This window comes from Dermatophagoides pteronyssinus, unplaced genomic scaffold (genome assembly GCF_027571235.1).
Source record: "Dermatophagoides pteronyssinus isolate colony J.1.1.1.1 unplaced genomic scaffold, Derpt_VIB-CSIC_2022.12 sq0047, whole genome shotgun sequence".
Classification (NCBI taxonomy): Eukaryota; Metazoa; Arthropoda; class Arachnida; order Sarcoptiformes; family Pyroglyphidae; genus Dermatophagoides; species Dermatophagoides pteronyssinus.
Genome location: NW_027461570.1, coordinates 121,161 through 143,765, shown reverse-complemented (window position 1 = coordinate 143,765; position 22,605 = coordinate 121,161). Strand labels below are relative to the sequence as shown.

Genomic DNA, 22,605 nt, shown 5'->3' with positions numbered 1-22,605 from the left:
TCTTTTCATTTCCGAAATTTTCTTTTGTATTTATATTTTATTAATTAAAAATATTTTAAATAAATTATTATATTACAATTTTAATGATTTTGCAGTGAAAATTAATTCTGGGTATGATTCATTCAGTAATTTTTTTCGATCTAAGCCAATTGAATCACAAAATGTGGCTATTTTTTGGGTCATCATTGTTTTTTTGATATTAAAAATTACCAAATTTAAAAAAGATATGATGTTAGCATTGGGGATTGGAATTTTTAGATTGAGAATTAGTGACAATTTCAACAATAATATTAAACATTTTTTAAAAGATTCCATTTTGATGATTTTGTTGCAATATGTTAAAAAATAATCATTATTTTGTTTAAGAATGGACGGAAAACGATAATGTTCGTTTATTTTTTTCGAAATAGCAATTAAATCCTCATTAATCTATTCGAAAAAAAATAAAATAAAGTCAATAATCAATATAACTATATAGTGTAAACAAACCGGGACATTAAAAAACATTCCATCATATTTATCTTCAAAATATATGCATATATTGTCCATGAATTTGTTTCGTGTGTTGATAGGCGATTTATTGATTAATTTTGTTTTTAGAAAAATAAATAATCGAAAAAAGTCATCATCATCATCATCGGTGTTGCTAAAATAATTTTTACATTTATTTATTAACTCATTGATTTTTATATCTTCATCTAAGTTGATAAAATGAGGATACATCATTTGTAATTCTTCATTAATCTGAAAAAAAGATAGATACAAGATTATAAAAGGTTAATAAGAGATTCATTAATATTCAGTTATAATACCAGAATTCCATCGAAAAAAAATAACGATTCATATTCTTCGATCAATTTTGGACCACAACCTTCACCCGTACAACGAATAATGTTACGTAATGGATAGGTTAGACGAAACAAGTCAACAATTATTGATTTATTGCATAACATTGGAATAATAGAATCCAGCTCCTTTTTCTAAATTGAAAATATATTAAAATATATATGAATATAAGATTTAAATTGAATGGGTTACTTGTTCGGCAATGTTTTTTCCGGAATCGTTCATTTCGGTGATGGTAGCATTTTGTTTGGTATCAAATGGCGTTTGTTTTCCGATTTTGTACTTTCTTCGCCTGTACTCAAAAAACTTATATAATTTACCGATCGGTTTTCGATGTTCGAATACTTTTCCCCCTCTAATTCGTGTTGATTTCCAATAACAAAAATATTCTTCCTATAAAATTATAGGCCATCAATTGAGTGAAATTTTTAGAATACAACTTACTTCTGAATCTTGACTGATTTTGCTCAATTCTTGAGCATAATATTTTAACGTTTTGGTTGGAATTTTCAACGAATTATAATGATCATACAAAAAATGGCACACACAATCCACCATTTTTTGCCTTTCCAAAGATGATACGAATTTTGTATCAACAATTTTTTCGTAAAACATTTTTTGTCCTCTTATTTCGAAAATTTCGGCTAACTGTTAACAAAACAAGTACGATTAAAAATGTTTTTTTTTAATCTAAAAGTACTTACAGTAGGCAAATTATCTTGATTTGTTTCGCATGGTTCGGCAACTTCCTCACATACGGATTCGAAAACATTATCAAATATTGGTTCATAATTTGTATCCATATTTGAAACAAGATTTGCAAACAAGACATGTAGAATTATCAAACACTGAGAGCAAACAAAAAAGCGAATGTAAATGTGTTAGCGTTTGGCGTGCAAATCTCAAAAAAAAATTGGCGAGTGAAAAACAACACTTTTCGAAAAACTTTTTCAATTTTCTAAATTATTCTGTCATAGCCTCTATGAACGGTTACTATTACAAAGCAAAAAATAATAATAAAATTTCGCGAAATCATCTTTTTCGACTTGTTGTCAAAGGAATTTTTTTCATTCATCAATTTTTTGAAGTTTTTTTTTAAAAAATTTAAATTTTAAAATCTGATTTAGATTTTTTTTTCTCAACTGATCGATTATCAAATTTTTTTAGAATGGTACGTTTTATTTTGTTTGATGATTTATTTTAATATTTTTTCATAATTATTATTTTTAACAAAATAAAAAGGGACAAAGTCAATCTGGCGGTGGTTCTGGCTCGGGTGGTGGTGATAAAGATGGTAAACGTCAAAAACGTGAACGTCCTCCACCACCACCTCCATCAACAATTCGTGGTCGTAAACGTAAAGGTGGAAAAGGTCCTGATGCAGCATCGAAATTGCCCACCGTAACGCCACATACTCGTTGTCTTTTGAAATTGCTCAAAATGGAACGAATACAAGATTGGCTGTTGTTGGAAGAAGAATTCTTAAAGAATTGTAATGCTGCCATTCAGGCCACTCAAGATAAAGATGATAATGCAGATGATGAACGTAGCAAAGTTGATGATCTCCGTGGTACACCAATGTCCGTCGGAAATTTGGAAGAGATTATCGATGATAATCATGCTATTGTTAGTACATCAGTCGGATCAGAACATTATGTTTCGATATTATCATTCGTCGACAAAGAACAGCTTGAACCAAATTGTTGTGTTCTGTTGAATCATAAAGTGCATGCTGTTGTTGGTGTTTTAAGTGATGATGTTGATCCAATGGTAAATGTGATGAAATTAGAAAAAGCTCCACAAGAAACCTATGCCGATATTGGTGGTCTAGATCAACAAATTCAGGAAATCAAAGAAAGTGTTGAACTGCCTTTAACTCATCCAGAATATTATGAAGAAATGGGTATACGACCACCAAAAGGTGTGATACTTTATGGACCACCTGGAACCGGTAAAACATTGTTAGCCAAAGCTGTTGCTAATCAAACATCGGCAACTTTTCTACGTGTTGTCGGTTCGGAATTGATTCAAAAATATCTCGGTGATGGCCCGAAATTGGTACGTGAATTGTTTCGTGTGGCTGAAGAACATGCACCATCTATTGTATTTATAGACGAAATTGATGCTGTCGGTACTAAACGGTAAGATATTCTATATTCTTTCTAAATTGATTTTCATTTAATTAATTCAATTTGTCCCTTATGTTAATATAGTTATGAATCCAATTCTGGAGGTGAACGTGAGATTCAACGTACCATGTTAGAATTATTGAATCAATTGGATGGCTTTGATTCACGTGGTGATGTTAAAGTCGTAATGGCAACTAATCGTATCGAAACATTGGATCCGGCATTGATTCGTCCCGGTCGTATTGATCGTAAAATTGAATTCCCATTACCAGACGAAAAAACCAAACGTCGAATATTCAATATTCATACATCGAAAATGACATTGGCTGAAGATGTAAATTTTGAAGAATTAGTAATGGCTAAAGATGATCTTAGTGGTGCCGATATCAAGGCTATCTGTACTGAAGCCGGCTTAATGGCATTACGTGAACGACGTATGAAAGTGACAGCCGAAGATTTTCGTAAATCTAAAGACAATGTTCTTTATCGTAAGAAAGAAGGTATGCCAGAAGGATTATATTTGTAAAAAAAAACGAAAAGAAAATCATCATTCATTCAAGATGTTCATGATCATCATCATCAATCAATCAAATTGACGATTTGATGTAATAATTGAAATTTTCCTCTCTTTTTTTTCAATTTCAATAAATAAAATCCTAATCATTTTATTATTATTTGATGATGATGATGATGATCTTAGAATTGGCTAATAAATTTCAATTCATTCATCTTATTTTTTTTCCTAATCGATCAATTCACGAGTTTTATTTTCTTTCAAAAAAAAACATTTCATTTTGTCCTTGATGTTTGGGTAATTTGCTTTTATCAAAAAAAAAATTCTTTTTATTAAATTTTTAGCAATCACTTCATTCCTATCATCAATTATTCCATATCGCAAGAATATTTGAAATTTTCAAGTGTTAATTATAAAAAAGAAAGGGATTTTTAAAAAATTTCGATGATCGATGATCAATGATAATTGGAAATTCATGTAATACATGTATTCTTCTGTAATAATCATGTGAATATTGTTGTCAATATTCGAATGAATTTCAATTTCAATTTTTGATATTGCTACATCTTCCTTCGACAACGATGATGATGATGATGATGATTCGAATGAAAGGAAATTTGTAAACATTTATTCTGATAATGATGATGATCATTCATTTGTTTTTCTGATTCGACTAATGATACCTCGGCCTTTTTCGAAATAAAAACTCTTTCAAATATCATCATTATCAACTGTGTGTTGAATAATGATGAAAGATACATCCGGATTTTTTTTTTTCGTTTTCGTTTCCTTTGAATTGGATTGGAGTTTGACATTTGTTCTAAATTTTTTTTTATTTCAACAGTAATCTGTTTTAATTGACGACAAAAAACAGATCTTTTTGAATTTTTTCAGGATTAATAGTGCTGTATTTAAAAAAGATTTTTTTTTACCATTCATTTTTTTTTCTGTGTCAAATTCTGTTCAGTGTTTTTTTTTGTTACCAAATTTTTCATGTGGCATTGAATCATCGCCAAGACATTACCAAAAATGTACAATTGTTATTTGTTAATGATAGCTGTTTGTATAATAATTTTATCATTACCAAATGGATTCGATGCACAAGGTGCTATACCATTTCAGGCATTCATGAAAGAAGCTGTCAATGGTTTTCGTAATATTCAAAGAAATGTTCAACAAAAAATACAAAGCCGACAACGACAACCAAATGGTTATGAATTAGCACAGGATATACGTGAAGCTGTTGTTGAAGATTTACAACAAAATCATGGAAGACGAAAACAAAAATTATGTGAATATTTACAACAAGGTCAAGTATATCGTGGACCATGTCCAGCTGATGATGATGGTTATAATAATAATGGTGATGCTACAAATGGTGATTATGTCGAAGAAGGTGGTCGACAATTAAGTCGTCAAGAAGCTAAATATATTCGACGACAAGAAAAACAACGACGTAAAGAAGAACGTCGTGAACGTAAACGTCAACGTAATCGTAATAGAGATGGTTATTATGAAGAACCATCGCAACCAGAAAGAGGAGATTATGTTCAACCTGATCAGGAAACAAAACTTATTATTCGAATAAATCCACCAAAAGGAAATAATCGTTATGAAAATAATAATAATAATAATAATAATGATTATCAGGTAAAACCTGAAATCATTGTTCGTGATGAAGAAGATAATAATCAACGTGGTAAAATTCGTGTACCATCCGGTTTCAATGAAAATAATATTAATCCTAAAAATGAACGACAAAATCGTGATCCAAGTGAAATGGTTCCTTGCCGTACTAATAATGGTTTGGATGGTCTTTGTGCACCGGCAGCATATTGTTATGCACAATATAGTGATCCAGATGATTATCAATCAAATATATGTCAATATGTTGGTACTGGTGCAAATGGTATTTGTTGTCCGATCGAAGGTGATCGTGTCCAAAGACGTTACAGTAAGTGATTATCTTCGATTTTTTCATTTATTTTTTTTGACTAAAAAATCAACCATAATTAATATATTATAGGAAGTCAGATACAATTGCCACAGGAACAAAAACCAACGATGCGTGTTGGATTCATCAGTTTAGAAGATATTAATACGGCTGCAAAAGAAGCTAATAAATTTATTGAAAATTATATTGAACAAGAAAGACAATTAGTTTCACATGGTATGGTACAACGACATGGTTCTATGCAGGCATTACATCAGGCTTTTTTCGGTGAATTTGATCCAGTACAATTTCGTTTAACTGTTGGTGGTTTTATTAATCTGGTAACTACATTGGTTATCAAACGAAAATTTAAACTTACAAATGAACAAGCTCGTGATGGACTTTATCGATATTCAATTGAACATACTGATTTAGAACAATATTGTATTGCAGAACCATCATGTCAACAGGGTAAATATCGTACGATTGATGGTAGTTGTAATAATTTACAACGACCATTATGGGGTAAATCAAATACGGCATACGAACGTTTATTACCACCTAATTATAATGATGGTCTGAATGAACCTCGAACAAGATCTGTTACCGGTGATCTATTACCATCAGCACGTTTAGTATCACAAATATCGGCACCAAGTAGAAATGTTCCGGATTCAAAATATACATTGATGCTTATGCAATGGGGACAATTTATTGATCATGATTTTACATTAGCATCATCTACTCGTGCTGCTACTGGTCAAGGTTTGATTTGTTGTCATCCAGAAAGTCAACGAAAAGTTGAACATCATGCATGTTTTCCCATTGAAATATCTGAACAAGATTCATTTTATCGTCGTTTTAATCAAAAATGTATGAATTTGGTACGTAATGCACCTGCACCAAGAAGTGGTTGTTCACTTGGTCATCGTGAACAGATGAACACTTTGACACATGTTATCGATGGTTCTATGGTTTATGGTCCTACAGTAGAACGAGCTAAACTTTTACGTTCATTTCGTGGTGGACGATTAAAAACTTCATCATTTCAGAATAAAGAATTTTTACCATTTGATCGTGGTAATCATTCAGATGATTGTGCCATACCTGAACGTGATCAATCAAGATTTAAATGTTTTCTTGGTGGTGATGCTCGTGTTAATGAACAAACTGGATTAACAATGATACATGCATTGTTTGTTCGTGAACATAATCGTGTGGCTGCTGAATTGTCAAGATTAAATCCAAATTGGCCAGATAATACATTATATCAAGAAGCAAGAAGAATTGTTGCAGCCGAAATTCAACATATTACTTACAATGAATATTTACCAACAATATTAAGTCCAACAGTAATGAAACAATTTGGTCTTTTACCAAAAACATTTGATTTTACCTATAATTATGATCCAAAAATTAATCCTAATGTACTTAATGAATTTGCTGGCGCTGCATATCGTTTTCATTCATTAGTACAGGGAACATTTCGTGCTTTAAATCAAAATGGTCAACCAACACAGGTTATACGTTTACATGAAGTATTCAATAATCCATTAACATTATATAATCCAAATGCATTTGAACAATTTTTGAATGGTTTTGTTACTGATCCCGGACAAACATGGGATCATTTCTTTACTGATTCGGTATGTTTCTAAATATATTTGTTTTTCTAAATTTAATCATTGATTTTTTTTCAGTTAACAAATCATTTGTTTGAAGAAAGAGGATCAGGATTCGGTATGGATTTAATAGCATTAAATATTCAACGTGGCCGTGATCATGGATTACCCGGTTATAATAGTTATCGTCGTTTATGTGGTCTACAGCCGGCCAATTCATTCAATGATTTGAATCGATTTATGACAGCCGGTTCAGCTGAAACATTTTCACAAATGTATAGAAATGTTGAAGATATTGATCTATTTATTGGCGGTGTACATGAAGATCCATTACCGGATGCATTGATTGGACCAACATTTGCTTGTATTGTAGCCGAACAATTTCGTCGTACAAAATTAGGTGATCGATTTTGGTATGAAAATGGAAAACTACCACATTCATTTAGTAAAGGTATTTTATCAAAAAAAAATTTTTTTTCGACTCGATTACAAACTATAATCCTTTTATTATAAACAAAACAAAACAAAAAAAAATCAGAACAATTAATGGAAATTAAAAAATCCAGTTTGGCTTCAATAATTTGTGATAATACCGATACGATTGGACGAATACAGCCATTAGCATTTCTTCGGCCAGAATCTTGGTAAGTTGACTAACATTAATGAATCAATCAATTCAATGAGTTAATCTTTTTTTTTTTGTTGTTTCACAAGGAATGGTAAAATAACCTGTAATCAAATTAGCCGTATGAATCTATCACCATGGCGTAATGAAAGAATTTGGTCTTAGAAGAAAAAAAAATTTTTCTTTCGAGATTTTCACAATAAAAACAAAACAAAAATAAACTTTATTTTGTTAATTAACTACTTCGGAAAATTTTTTTATCAATTTTGTTTTTTTTTCATTAGAATAAAGTAATTTTTTTTGTTTTCGTTTATGATTTATTTAACAAAACACATACATCGACAATGACAATGATATTTGATCAGATGATAAAACATAAGATTTTTTTTTTTTAAAATACAAATGTAACAATCATCAGGCTCTTTTAATCATTGATAATATATCGACTGGTTCGATAAATAAACTAGGCGGTAATGGTGTACAATGAGTTGAATCAAATTGAGTCATTAATTCACGACACTGAAACAAAACAAAACAATATTTGAAAAAATTATTGGAAAAAAAGCTTTGAAAAATAGTAAAACTTACCAAAAAAAGAATAATTTGTTGTCCCAATAACATGCTTATCTCTAATTCAGTATCGACATCAATTTCGATTGGATATTCTTTCACACCACCATATTTCTGTGAATAACGTGATAATGCTTCCATTACTTTAGTATCATCAACTTTTCTTAGTAAATAACCATAATTTTCTGAATGAAGAAATTGTTCTACTTCATCACTAATATCTTCATGTGACATTAAACGTGGAAAACGTGATTTTAATAATTTGATTAACAAATAGTTACCACGATTTGTTAATAATGGCCTTGTTGAATCGATTGGAATGATTTCATCTTTTAATCGTCGAATAAATCTAATCGGACCTTGATAACGATTTAAATATGATGATATATTTAGATTGAAATAATTTCTTATGGTAGAATCAACAATCGGTGCTAGAAATGGCATCATTCGTGAACGTGCCAATGGAAGTACATCATCGAAACTTGCATCAAGTATGATACCTTTTAATTCGGGATAATTCGATACAGCCCATGCAGCCGGAAAACCACCAATCGACCAGCCAAATATAAGAATATTTTCTAATTTGAAATTCAATTTAGTTACAGCAAAATTGATGACAACTTCCATTGCGTTTATTTCATTCTGTGGAAAAGGTGATCCGGTACTGCCACCGAATCCCGGATGATTCCATCCAATAACCGAATAGTTTAAATTAATTGGTGTTGTGACCGATCCAATTTCATAGAAACCAGCATTACCTTCACAGGTAATAACTAATGTATTACCACGATGAGTTTGATTATTTGGATTACGTTTATCAACAAAAATGACATCAATTTGATTTTGGTCTCGTGCAAGCAATTTAAAACGTTTTGCTTGATAATTTTCCATTAGAAAATGACGACCAGTTATCAAATTATTTTCAAGAACTTTTTGTAACAAACCAATCGATCCTGGATAGAGTAAGATTCGTCCAATAGAATTGGCCATCAAATATGATACCATATTTACAACTGGACCTTCATTCAATGTTTCATGACAAGCTTCTTGTACTGGTAATAATTTTGCTGGACGTTCATAACAATATCTACCTTGTGTCCATTCAAAATCAATAGGCCAATGTTGAAAATCATAATCATATTTTTCACGTATTATATTACGAGCATCAATTATTCGTTTACGAAATTCATCATCATCATCATCATCACGATGATCGGCACGGAATGATGTGGATGCAATTTTAAATGTACGAATAAATTGACAATAATTAGGATTAATTGAACGTGAAAATCCACGTAATAAATTTGCCATAATATAAATAGATGTAAAGGCCATTATAAGACGTACATATGTACTATTTGCTAATAATGATAGTAATGATGATGATGATGTTGAAGATTCTGTATTTTGTGTTTGATAATATAATCGATAGGCCAATAATGGTGAAACATATTTCAATGTATATTTACAGAATTCTATAAAACGAATTATTCGATCAGTATAACGTTCCAGATTATAAGGATCATAGTTACGATGCTATTATAAACAAAAAATGAAAATTTAGAAAATTAAAAACATCATTTTTGAAAAAAAACGAACCGGATTTTCAAAAATTCTATAAAGAGCAGGACCAAAAATACAATCATAAAGAGACATTCTTTTTTTTGTGAATATTAAGAAAATTTTATCAAAATGAGTGAGTTATTTGTTGTGAATGTTTTTGTTTGAAGCCAAATTGTTAGTAAAAAATATTTGGTTAATTAGTTAGTTTGTTTTTTTTTTTTTGCTTGTTTGTTTTCATTCAAACTAAGGTAAACAAAATGTTAAACAAAATTGATTAAAATTGAAATTTTAATAAAAAATAATAATAAAAAAATTTAAAACACAAACTCACACATGTGAATCATAATAATACCAAAAAAAAAAAAATTCAATATTGTGAATGATAACAAGTACATAACAATCTTTATGAACGGTACACAAATGAAAAACAAATTTTAAAAAAATGATGATCATTTTTTCAGAAACCGATAAGATTTATCATGATGTTTCTAGAAATGGCGGTCGATGGTTAAAAATACAATGTTCTATAGAATTCCAAGAAACATTGTTTGCAAAAGAATGGGGAATTTTTGTTGTTGTTGTTGTTGATGCAAACAATCAGATTTGGAATCTAATTTGAGAAATTTTTTTCCTGCTAATTATATAAAATGAAAAGTTTTATAGTTTTTTAAAAAAAAAAAGAAAAGATTTTATAATTTTTTTTATTAATTGAAACCGGAAAAATAGAATACGTTACAAAATAATGTATCGAAAGAATACAAGAAGAAAGACACAATCATTATCAAAAATGCGAAATTCAGCAAGTTTATCATCATTGAATTTATTAAGAAATTCTGTATTAAAATTAAGTGATCCACATATGTATGTTTTGGATTTACCTGAATCACAACAACAATCATCATCAATCAAAAGTCGAAAACGAACAAAATCATCGTCTAGTTTGAAAAATCGATCAAAATCATCGTCATCGTTGAATCGAATGTCGAAACGACGATCTGCTAGTCGATTATCGACCAAACGATCTGCAAGTAGAATGTCTGGCAAACGTTCCGCAAGTAGAATATCTGGCAGACGATCTGCAAGCAGAATATCTGGAAAACGTTCTGCAAGTCGACTATCTGCTAAACGAAGCCGAATCACTTCACCATCGTCGTTTGGAGGAAAAGGCCCGAAAATATCATCAATGATGAAATTATATTCAACAAAAAGACGAGCATTATCTAAACGTAAACGTGCAATGAAAAAAGGTAGAACAGCATCAACAATGGGAAGAAAAATTGGTGGAAGACGACGTACCAAATCAACGGCTAAAATTCGAACCAGAAGTCCAAAAAAACGAACAATATCATCATTAGGTGGTAAATATGGTGATTATTCAAGTCGAAAACCTAGCAGTATAAATCGGGCAAAAAGTAGAAGATTAACTAAACGAAAAGTTCGAAGAATGGATGGTGGTGGTGGTGGACCAAAAATGCAACGATCATCTTTTATTAATCGTCGTCAACAAAGTTTTTCACAAAGTTCATTCGAACAACAACAACCAAGCCATTTTGGAAGAAGTCCAAGCAAACGAATACCAAAACCAAAAAAATATCGACAAAAATTTTCCGATAGAAAACAATCATTAAGTCAATTATCACAAAGTATTTTTACATTAGGTAGAAATTATCGTCAACGATTAGATGAAATAGCTAAATCATTAATGCCAAAATTATTTCCAAATCTGGCTGTTGATATAGAAAAATCTCAAGAATCATTATCATCATCATCATCGAATATATCACAAAAATCTGATATTCGACAACAAAAAAGTTCATCAACGCGATCAACACCAAAAAGTAATTCTAGTTTGAATGAATTAAGAAAATCATCAATACAACAACAACAACCAAAAACAGTGATTACAATGAAAAAAAATCGTCGTAAAAAACCATATTCAAAATCAAAATCAACGAAAACAAAGAAAAAAATGCTAACAGATATTAATAATGGTTTATCAAAATCATCGATAACAACAATCGATAGTCGTGGATCATCTTTGACAAGTATGAAATCATCATCTAAAAGCAAATCAATAACAGCATAAGTAAATTGAATTTTATTTCGATAAAAAATAAATTCCTATGAAAAAAAAGGGTTAAATGATTCCTTGATTTGCTTCAAAAATTTCTACCAATGTGGATGATGTGAATGATGATGATAAGAAGTAGTTGAAGAAGGAGAAAGTGGAACTGAATGTGGAACAAAATTTTGACGTAATGCTAATGATGTATTGTTTATATCGGAAAATGTTGTTGTTGCTGCTGCTGCTGCTGCTGTTGTTGCTGATGATTTTGATACATCAAATATATAGGAATATGGTGACGATGATGGTACAATAGTTGATGCAGATGATGATGATGAAAAATTATTATAATTTAATGATGATGTTTGCAGGCCATAATTATCATTATTATTTGGATTCAATGAATATAATGTAGAATTTTCTAAAATCGAATGATTATTGTATTGATGATGATGTGGATGATGGTGATGAACGAATGTATCGATTGTATTTTGAGCAACTGATATCATCATTTGATCATTATTATTGGTATTTAGTATTGTATGATTATCAACAATCGATGATGATGATTGTTGTTGTTGAATTTTATCATTTTCATCTTGATTAAGATGATGGTGATGATCAGAGATTGAATGTTGATGATGATGATGATGATGTTGATCATCGATTTCGATTTTAATTAAATTTGTTGATTGATTGTTATTGGAAATTTTTTTATTATTATTCAACAATTTTGATTTAGAAATCATCTGTGTTGATTGATTCATATGATTTGTTATGATACGTTTTTTCAATGTTGAAAATGTTGATTCTTCAGCCACTATTGATGGTGATGATGATGAAGATGATGAGGAGGATGATCTTTGTTCCTGTTGTTGTTGTTGTTCACAATCATCATTTGTTGTTTGTTGTTGTTGTTCTTTTTCCTTATCAAAATGTGACATTATTGTTACTGGATAATAATTATCATCGATTGTTGTTGTTGTTGTTGAATTCTGTACATCAACAACATGATTATCATCTTCTTTTTTAACATCAGAATTTATTTGTGATAATCGTCGTGAATATATTGATGATGATGATGATGAATCAATTGATGAACAATTTATTTGACGTTGAAAATTACCATTGGTATTATTATTTGTAAAAAATTGATGATTATTTGTTGGATAAAGATTTGTTGTTTGTTGTTGTGGATGTTGTTGTTGTCCAAATATAGGATGATGATGCTGATATGAATGTGAATTTTGCCATGAATGATGTTGATTATTATGCTGCAAACTATGCGGATGATGTTGATGATATGGATAATTTGATGATATTAAACCATCATTTAAATTCGATGTTATTAAATCAGTTGCTGGTGTTGTTGTTGTTGGACAACCATTATAAGAAGCAGCAGCGGCCGCAGCAGCAGCTGCTGCTGCTGCTGCAGCCGCTGCAAAATGAAATTGATAATTTGATCCATTCAATTGTTGTATCATGGTTGGATCATAAACATTATTACTATTATTATTGTGAGTAAATGTAACCGGATTTATAATCTGTGTGGCCATTGTTGTTGTTGATGGTGTTGTTGTTATAGGTATCGATAGTATCGTAGAATTATTTTTATCACTGCCATCATTCATTTCTTCATCCGGTTTTTCATTATTATTATTATTATTATCATCATCATGTGAATGTTGTTTGTCATCATCAAAAATTTGATTATTATTATTATTTTGTTTTGTTGATGATGATGATGATGATATTATCGCTGTTGACGATCCTATAATGGATTTTATTTTTTTTAATTTGAAAGAAAAAAAAACAATAATCATTAGAACACGGAACTAGATTGAAGAAAAAGAGACAAAAAATGTCTATTTTTTCACAATTTCGTTTGATTTTATTGACAAAATTCGACCACATCAAATTTTATGATCTAGGCTTGTCGACCAATATATATATCTAAATGTCTGTTCTCTGTTCTGTTAAGGTTCATTTGACAAAAATCACTTACCATCAATGATAATTGATGAATGTGGTTGATGTTGATGTTGATTTTGTTCCTGTTCATCATGTCGTTGATATGGAATACCGGTATCATTCAAACGATTATTATTATTATTATTCACACCGTTATCATTCAATGATTGTTGTTGTTGTTGTGTGGACGTTGTTGTTGTTGTTGTGGTTGTTGCTGTGGTTGTAGCTGCCGTTGATGTTGTTTCTGAATTAAAATCATCAATATTATTGATTATTGTTGATGATTGTTCATTGGAAAACAATGATGATGATGATGATGATGATGATGAAATTATCATTGATAAATTATTATTATTTCCATTGTTTTCGGTTTTTATTGAATCATCGTTGTTGTTGTTGTTGTTGTTTGAAAGACTTGATGATTGTTGTTGTTGTTGTTGATATTCAATAATATTCGATATGGATGCCGTTGGTATTGATAATGCTGTTGAAATAGTCGCTGTAGCCCCTGTTGTTGATGATGATGATGATGATATGGTAAAGGGTTGGCGATTTTGATGATGATGATATGATTGATATGAATTATTCATCATTGATAATGAATCATTCATTTGTTGTTGTTGCTGTTGTTGTTGTTGTTGATGATGATGATGAAGATGATGATTATGAATATTCATCATCATTAATGATGATGGTTTAATTGTACGACGTCTTCGTGTACGTATTGTTTCTTTACGCATTGTTGCTGGACGATTAATACCATTTAAACGAAAATATAAACCACATGCATTACAAACCGAATCACCGGATGAATTACGTCTCCACATTGATGTTGCTTTTGTTCCACAATTAGCACATATTAAACCAACACGACGTGTTGTTGTTGATAAACGCCGCACATTACGAACTAATGGCCGATGTTGACCATTAACACGTTGATATAGGCCACATGCATTACAAAGAAATTGATTTGGACCAAAACGACGCCATAATGGTGTTATTGTTGTACGACAATTAAAACAAATACGATTTTCATGTAATTGATCATCATCTGTATTTGATGGTGATCGTAAACCAGATGATATTGTTGTTGTTGTTGTTGTTGTTGTTTCATTTGTTGTTGATTGTAATGGCGGTTGTTGTTCCAATTGTTGTGTCGAAATAGGTGAAAAAATTAAATGCTGATTATGATTATGATGTGGATTATGATGATGATGATAAATAATTGCCGTAGAAGATGATGATGATGCTAAAGATGGTGTTTGTTGTTGCTGCGGTTGTGGCTGTAACGATACAGGCGATGTATTTGACGTTGGTGACAATGTTTGTTCTTGATGAAAATTATTAAAACGTTGATAATGAACAAATTGATGGTGTTGATGTTGATTTTGATTTTGATGCAGATGGTGATGTTGTTGATCACCATCATCAACATTTAGAATATTATTCGAAGCATTGATCATAATCGATTATTATTTAATGGACGATGGGAGAGGAAATATTGCTAAAAAAGATAAGATTCTCTCTCTCTCTTCTCTTTCTGGTTTCAGGCAAAGAACACGTATCGATTTACCAAACAACAAAAAAACATTTAACATTGATGATAATGATTTGATATGATCATTATGTAAAAAGAAAAAAAAATCATCGATCTAAGTAACACAATCGATTGATTTTTCTTGTTTTTCTTTCATCAAAAAATGATGATTAAATCAAACGATGATGATGATGATGATGAGACTAGATGATCGGACATCGATCGATCTCAATCGATATCGGTGTTTATAACACACAAGATCGTTAACACAACATTTAATGTATGTTTGTTTGTTTTTGTAAATATAACGACTGCCCAATCATGTCATTTCATGATTGGATCATTCAGAAGTAAAAAAACGAAAGATAACCCTGATGTTTGAAACTAAAAAAAACTTTTAATTCTTAATTCTTAATTCTAATGATGATGATGATGTTCACACATAACATTCGAATGATTTGATCTATTTGATTTTTTTTTAGAAAAACAAAAACATTTCGATCATTTCGAAAGGATTTATTTTTGTGATTGAAAAAAACAACCTGTTGCACACCTTAATGTATCATCATCATCATCATCTTTAATAGCTTGGAGAATTTTTACCATTTTTGACATCGTTGACAAAAAAAAACTCAACTGAAAGCTTATGTGTGATAAAGTGGGTGTTGCTCAATCGTTAGGCCACACCTTTTTTCTTATTAAAAATCATCCAACATCTTTAAGATTAACCAATAAAAGAGTAGCAGATATTAAACAGAAGGAAAATAAGGAGTGATTTATCGCAAGCACCTCCTACTTTTTTATTATTTTACCCTTTTTTTTAATTTTTCTTTAAAATTTAACATCATTTTTTTTTGAGGGGGAGAAAGGAGGGGCGAAACAATTTCATTATAGGATCAACAATCATTTTGTTTTTGCCTTATAATTAAATTTTATCGAATCGAATTCGAATGATGAAATGTTGAGATTTTTCGAATAATATTGTTCTTTCATTTCTCATTTTTGTTCCCGCAATCAATCATAAAAAGTCCTAAGTTTTTCAGTTTTTTTTGCCTGTGAAAAATCCAAAGAAGAAAAAAGAAAAAACACTTATTGATTGAATAATGGAATCATCAAAACATAAAGTTATTGATAGTGTTAAAACACGTTTACAAGAATTAATAAAATCATTAGATATTCTGTATGATAAATTGGATAAAGAATTTAATGAAATAATAACGATAAAAAATCTAGAATCAATTGGTTCAATAATATCAGAAGGATTTGATGATATTTGTAATGGACGTCCACCATTTAATCCAATATCCGATCGATCAAGTAATGATGATGATGATGATTATAGTGATGAAAATGAAACCGAAGAATTCGATAATGATGATGATGATGATGATGTTGATGAGAACGAAGAGGATGAAAATAGCCGCCAACAACGTGAAAAACAAGTTCAGGATATAATTCGTATGGTACAATCATCATTCAATATGACACGATGAAGAAAGAAAATTTCGAAATTTTTTTCAAAAAAATTAAAAAATCTGATTTTTGAACTTTGTGTGAATGAATTTTTTTTTGTTTTTTCTCATATTTCGGCTTTTTGACAATCTCGATTAATTTCATTTCCAACTACAGCAAAGATTTTTGTTTGTTGTCCAAAAACAAAACAAAAAAACTTTTCCAAAGAAACAAAAAAAAACTTTGCCTTAACTTAACTATCAATCAATTTTCTTCTGTACCTTTCCTCATTCACACAATTCAATCGTTGATGTGGTTTTATTCTTTTGATTTTGATTTTTTTTTTTGACATTTCACAGGTAGCATCATTTAGTTTCATTCATTCATTAAGTGAGTGTGTGTCTGTAAAATATGAATATAGTTCAAATTTAACCAATTCTAAATGCAAAAAATGGTCAAACCAACAAACAAATCAACTTTATTATCATCATCAAGATAATGATAATTTCTTTATTACAACAGAAAAAAAAAAAAATTAACACTCCTCGAAATTACAAGACGGATCTGACTCCCTCTCTCGAAAAAAACTAAGACTATCTGTGTGGATATAGCCATTGGATATATATTTTATTCATTCGAAATTTATTTGGGATGTTTTTGTTTTCAAAAGACAAAAAAAATACTTAACAAAAAAAGAAAAATTTGATTCATTTATTTAATAGATAATATTTTGTTTTGTTTTGTTTTTCGTTTTCTGTTGTTGTTGTTGATGAAGTAATAATGATGCTGGGAAAACAAAAAATCATTGTCTTTAACATGGGTGTGTGTGTGCGAGTAAATGTTTGTTTGATTAAACAAAAATAAACAAAAATATTAATTCATCATGATAAATAAATTCAATGCGTGTGTGTGTGTGTGTGTGAACGAATGTGATAGTAAACACCATAATACAAATACATTTTTTTTGATAGAATTTGATGGCATACACTTTGATATACATACTATAGTATTGACCTATTATTATTATCTAAAACTAAAACATAATTTATGATGTATTGAAATTGGATTCAAATTCAAATTTAATTAATATTACCACCACCACTTTGATTACGATAATATGTTTTTGGTGATATACGTTCGGCTGCTTCTTTCTGTAATTGATAAGCCATTGGATGTATTTTGAAACCATATAAACGTGGTACAAATTGTCCAGTTGGTGCTTTTGGTCGTAATTCTGGATGTACCATAAATAACATATGTGGAAAACCGGTACCAAAATAGGCACCATCTGTATGATGAAATCTTGATGATTTTGGATTATAAATATCCATACATTTTGGACAATAAAGTTTCACCATTAATTCGCCTGGTATATCGGATAAACCTATAGGTAACATTGGTTGATTTTCACAAAATTGTCTTGGACAGAAACCAAAATCACCATTCTGATATTTTTCAATCATTTGTGCTATACCACGATTAGTTAGAATAAAACGAGCATGAATCAATCCATATAACATTTCGGCTGCTTGTTCTATTAGATCAGCCTTTGGAAATGGATTAATGAAATAATTTTAAAAAAAAATTCAATCTTTTTTGTATAATTATACCTGATTAGGATTATCTTCAATCTCATCATCTGGTTCTAAATCAAGAATCATATCCAATGCTTGACGATAATGTGGAACCGATTCGGATAAACCAGTTAAATTAAATTTATCATGTATATAATCTTCATCAACTTCACAGAAATAATCATTACCACGTAGACCACAAAACCATGTTATCCATGATACTTCTTCGGATGATGACATTTTTGTTATTGTTGTTGTTGTTGTTTTGGTTCTATCAGCACCATAAATAAATCATAAAAAAAATTGAATCAATCAATTCATTATCAATCAATAATCCGAAACATACCCAAAAATTATTTATTTGATCAAAAAAAAATAAGAGAAAGAAAACTAATGAAAATCAAAAACAAGTTTGAAATGTTTTTTGTTTTGTTTTGTTTTTTTGGCTTAGTGAGCAAAACAAACACAAACAATAACAAATGCTCACTCTGCCGGCAATGAAACGAAAAAATGTTTGTCAAAAATGATTCAATGATACCTTTGAAGTTGAAATGGACGTCCCTTTATAATAACAACAAAAAAAAAAAATAATGGAAAAATCGTGTGCTCTAAAAAAAAAAATATTCGGCTATATGTGATGTGTATGTTTATTTGTTGAAAAAAAAATTGAAAATATTTTTTATACCGAAAAAACTATTTTATTTAATTTGAAAAATTTTAACTTATTAATCGATTATCGTTAATGTGAATGAATTCAATGACATTGTCGATGATGATGATGATGATGAGAAATTATTATTAATCCTTGAAACGAAATTTGAGAATTCAATCCAATCCAATCCAATTGATTATTAATCTTAATTAACAAATCAATTGATCAATAAATACTTGAGAAAATAAAACTATTGCTGCTGCTATATTTATACCATTCTCCAATCATCCAATTTTGTGCCTTTTTTTTCATTAATCTGTGATCATTTTTTTTCTTCTTCTTGAATCTTCGAATAACAAAATGATCTTTTAACATGATGATAATCATTATTTTGTCCGTCCTTTAAATAGATAAACACTATTCTATACGTACAAATCCGAAAAAAACGAATTCACTAGTCTTCCCAATTTTGTATCTAAATTATTGAAAAAGAAAGAAAGAAAGCAAAATGCAATCATTAAAATCACCTAAACGTAGTAGTTCACAAAATGCAAATGAATCATTAACATCGACAATGATTCCAAGATATAATATTGATTATCATATAAATTCTACATTTAATCATAATCATAATAATAATAATAATACTACCAGTTCATCATTAACAACAAATTCATCAACATATAATCGAATAACACCAAGTACAACAACAAATAATAATACAAGTAGTACAAATTCAAGCTCAAAAAATTCATCAACCAATTTAAATACAACTAAATGGATTGAACAATTTTGTTCAACAGATAAATTTCTTTGTAAAGTTGATACTGATTTTATAACCGATGCATTCAATTTGATTGGTTTGGAAGAGAAAATTCCTTATTATCGTCAAGCATTATCAATTATATTGGATGATTCATCTGATCGTTCACATCCTGGTTCATCAGCATCATCTACTGAAAATTCCAACGATGATGGTCGTGAAATTGTAAGTTTTTAAGAAAAAATTGTAAATAAAAATTTTTCTAAAATCATTGATTTTTTTAAAAAAATAGGAAATTTTATCTTCAGCCGAAAATCTTTACGGTCTAATACATGCCCGTTATATATTAACCGATTCGGGTTTGAAAAAAATGCTTGAAAAATATAAAAAACGTCGTTTTGGCCTTTGTAATCGTTATTATTGTGATCGTGCATCAATGTTACCAATAGGTCTTAGTGATGAACCAAATATGTATTCGGTTCGTTTATATTGTCCACGATGTATGGATTTATATGCACCACAATTTAGTCCTAAATCAGTTTTATCTGATGGTGCATGGTTTGGTACATCATTTCCGCATATGTTTTTTATGGTTTATCCAGAATATCGTCCATTACCATCGACACAAAAATTTACGGCAACATTATATGGTTTTAAAATACATGAAAATGCATATGAATATCAACGTGAACAATTTGAAGCAGCTGAACGTGCAAGAAAACCGGTGTTTCTTAAAACAACAATATCATCATCATCATCAACAGCAGCAACAACAACAACAACAACAAATGCAACAGCAGCTATACAATCATCATCAACAACAACATTCAAAATGAATGGTGATCATCATAATCATCAACATCATTCAATATCAACAATAGCCGATTAGTGTTTCATTGTAAACATTTCTTGTATTTTTTTTTTTATAAAAAATTCCTAATGTATACACCATCCCTCCAAACAAAAAAAACAAAAACAGAATACCTAAAAAAACGCTTAATAATTAAAAAAAAAGAAGAAGTTAAAATTGATTAATTTGATTGTAAATAGAACTAAAAATTGATTTTATTTATTTATTATTTATTTTATTATTATCAATTTTTTTATTCAATGAAAATTCTGTTGTTATTTGTGTATGTTGTGAAGAGAGAAGAGTTGGTATTATTGAGTTGAATTCAAACAATCCTAAGTTCTATGGAATTATTTAAGAAAAAAATAATAAAATATAAAATAGAAACAAAACCATAAAAAACAGATAAAGACAAATTGAATTGAATTGATATGTTGAATGTTGATAAACGATAAATGATCAGGATAAACGTTGTTGTTGTTGTTGTTGATTAGGATTATTCGGTGTTGATTGAGCATTAATTTCATTTGTAAAAAATAATTTTGCACGTGATATTCTTGAACGTCTTATACGTGTTGTTTGTGGTGTTTTAAAATGATCATCAATATTTTTTTCGGAATCCATAATCGATGATAATGGTTGACATTGATTTTGTTGTTGTTGATGATTGAATTGTACTGTTGATGATCCTGATGATACGAATTGATGATGAAGAAATGGACGTTTTTTCACAGTATTTATTTGTTGCTGTATTGGTGAAATATTTTCTTTATTCATTTCGATTGTTGTTGTTGTTGTTGTTGGTGTCGTTCGGGTCATTGTTATTGGACTAATACCAATATCATCGATTGGAAAAAGCATTGGTGAAAAATTTCCACAACCAACACCACTATTATTGAAACCAAAATCATAACGATATTTCGAAGTTTTTGGTGAACATTTCATCGATGTTTCCATAAATGATAATTTTGTTTGTCCTTCTGCAGAAGATGAATAAACATTTATTGATGAAATTTCCATCGATTCTTGTTCATCTTGATTATTCGACATCGAAACAAAATCACTATCAGTTTTATTATTGAAAGAATTTTTGGCATTTTCTTGTTGTTCACAACCTAATGTATGATGATCATCGTTTGTTTCATTTTTCATTGAAATATCATTCATAACAATAGCCGATTCAAAAAATTGTTGATTACTTGATGATTGTCCAGTTGAATGAAATGGTATATTATCTAGCCAACGTATAAATGATCCAGTATTACGTGAAATATTTTCATTATCATTAAAACGATTATTATCTAATGATAATGATGATGCTGCCGGTACTGGTCCTATTGGTGATGGAATAATTATATCTCGAGAAAAAAATTGTCTATTTTCAGCATCAAATTTGTTCAAAATTAAATCAGTTGTATTAAGTAATGAATCAAATTCTTCTTGTTCATGATGATTAGAAAATTCTTTTCCATAAAAAGCCGAATATTCTTCAATAGACCAATCAAGTTGATAATCAATTTGATTATCATTATCATTATCATCGTTATTTAAACAAACATTTGGACTTAATAATGAATTACGTTTATATGATGATGTTGTTGATGATGATATTTCAAACATTGTTGGTGAACAAATACGTGGCATAGAACGAATAAATTCAATAAATGCTTCTTGTCTTTTTGGACTAATTTGGATTTGATTATCAGTCATATTGGCAAATTGTTCATTATCATTAATGTTGTCCATTTTTTTTCCCCGAAAAAAAAACTTGTAAATTCGTAAATTATACAACTTTCCAAAAGTTTGCACCAAAAAGAATCAAAATATCACAAAGCAAAATTAAGATTTTTAACAAAGCAAAACAAATCACGAGATCCATTCAAATTCTACCATTAAACTGACCAAATATAATATGAACACACACGAAATGCGATTGTGT

General features: G+C 29.5%; 9 protein-coding genes across 9 annotated transcripts; 5 read left to right on the top strand and 4 right to left on the bottom strand.

The window, feature by feature from the left end:
- Positions 1-57: 57 nt before the first annotated feature.
- On the bottom strand, positions 58-1,771 carry LOC113798789 (uncharacterized). Its single transcript, XM_075824085.1, has 6 exons — positions 1,551-1,771; positions 1,291-1,494; positions 1,039-1,239; positions 813-980; positions 490-744; positions 58-429 (listed from the first exon to the last, which is right to left on the bottom strand). Exons 1-6 carry the CDS (start codon positions 1,647-1,649, stop codon positions 73-75), a joined length of 1,284 nt encoding a protein of 427 aa, XP_075680200.1. The 5' UTR covers positions 1,650-1,771; the 3' UTR covers positions 58-72.
- Positions 1,772-1,857: 86 nt separating this feature from the next.
- On the top strand, positions 1,858-3,649 carry Rpt2 (26S proteasome regulatory subunit Rpt2). Its single transcript, XM_027349371.2, has 3 exons — positions 1,858-2,017; positions 2,089-2,987; positions 3,060-3,649. Exons 1-3 carry the CDS (start codon positions 2,015-2,017, stop codon positions 3,499-3,501), a joined length of 1,344 nt encoding a protein of 447 aa, XP_027205172.1. The 5' UTR covers positions 1,858-2,014; the 3' UTR covers positions 3,502-3,649.
- A 533-nt stretch (positions 3,650-4,182) lies between these two features.
- LOC113798756 (peroxidase-like) lies at positions 4,183-7,908 on the top strand. Its single transcript, XM_027349335.2, has 5 exons — positions 4,183-5,443; positions 5,516-7,068; positions 7,123-7,495; positions 7,583-7,688; positions 7,759-7,908. Exons 1-5 carry the CDS (start codon positions 4,519-4,521, stop codon positions 7,832-7,834), a joined length of 3,033 nt encoding a protein of 1,010 aa, XP_027205136.2. The 5' UTR covers positions 4,183-4,518; the 3' UTR covers positions 7,835-7,908.
- Positions 7,909-8,066: 158 nt separating this feature from the next.
- LOC113798758 (phosphatidylserine lipase ABHD16A) lies at positions 8,067-10,136 on the bottom strand. The gene is made up of 3 exons (XM_027349337.2): positions 9,839-10,136; positions 8,258-9,775; positions 8,067-8,188 (listed from the first exon to the last, which is right to left on the bottom strand). The coding sequence occupies exons 1-3, from the start codon at positions 9,893-9,895 to the stop codon at positions 8,084-8,086; spliced, it is 1,680 nt and encodes a 559-aa protein (XP_027205138.2). The 5' UTR covers positions 9,896-10,136; the 3' UTR covers positions 8,067-8,083.
- Positions 10,137-10,471: 335 nt separating this feature from the next.
- Positions 10,472-11,947, top strand: LOC113798766 (uncharacterized). Its single transcript, XM_027349348.2, has one exon. It carries the CDS (start codon positions 10,545-10,547, stop codon positions 11,886-11,888), a length of 1,344 nt encoding a protein of 447 aa, XP_027205149.2. The 5' UTR covers positions 10,472-10,544; the 3' UTR covers positions 11,889-11,947.
- LOC113798759 (uncharacterized) lies at positions 11,894-15,871 on the bottom strand. Its single transcript, XM_027349338.2, has 2 exons — positions 13,873-15,871; positions 11,894-13,638 (listed from the first exon to the last, which is right to left on the bottom strand). Exons 1-2 carry the CDS (start codon positions 15,299-15,301, stop codon positions 11,972-11,974), a joined length of 3,096 nt encoding a protein of 1,031 aa, XP_027205139.2. The 5' UTR covers positions 15,302-15,871; the 3' UTR covers positions 11,894-11,971.
- Positions 15,872-16,378: 507 nt separating this feature from the next.
- Positions 16,379-16,922, top strand: LOC113798771 (uncharacterized). The gene has a single exon (XM_027349352.2). It carries the CDS (start codon positions 16,479-16,481, stop codon positions 16,866-16,868), a length of 390 nt encoding a protein of 129 aa, XP_027205153.2. The 5' UTR covers positions 16,379-16,478; the 3' UTR covers positions 16,869-16,922.
- A 596-nt stretch (positions 16,923-17,518) lies between these two features.
- On the bottom strand, positions 17,519-18,870 carry CkIIbeta (casein kinase II subunit beta). Its single transcript, XM_027349349.2, has 3 exons — positions 18,748-18,870; positions 18,438-18,672; positions 17,519-18,374 (listed from the first exon to the last, which is right to left on the bottom strand). Exons 2-3 carry the CDS (start codon positions 18,639-18,641, stop codon positions 17,907-17,909), a joined length of 672 nt encoding a protein of 223 aa, XP_027205150.1. The 5' UTR covers positions 18,642-18,672; positions 18,748-18,870; the 3' UTR covers positions 17,519-17,906.
- A 254-nt stretch (positions 18,871-19,124) lies between these two features.
- LOC113798763 (casein kinase II subunit beta-like) lies at positions 19,125-20,993 on the top strand. Its single transcript, XM_027349344.2, has 2 exons — positions 19,125-20,041; positions 20,109-20,993. The coding sequence occupies exons 1-2, from the start codon at positions 19,562-19,564 to the stop codon at positions 20,703-20,705; spliced, it is 1,077 nt and encodes a 358-aa protein (XP_027205145.2). The 5' UTR covers positions 19,125-19,561; the 3' UTR covers positions 20,706-20,993.
- The last annotated feature ends 1,612 nt before the right edge of the window (positions 20,994-22,605 follow it).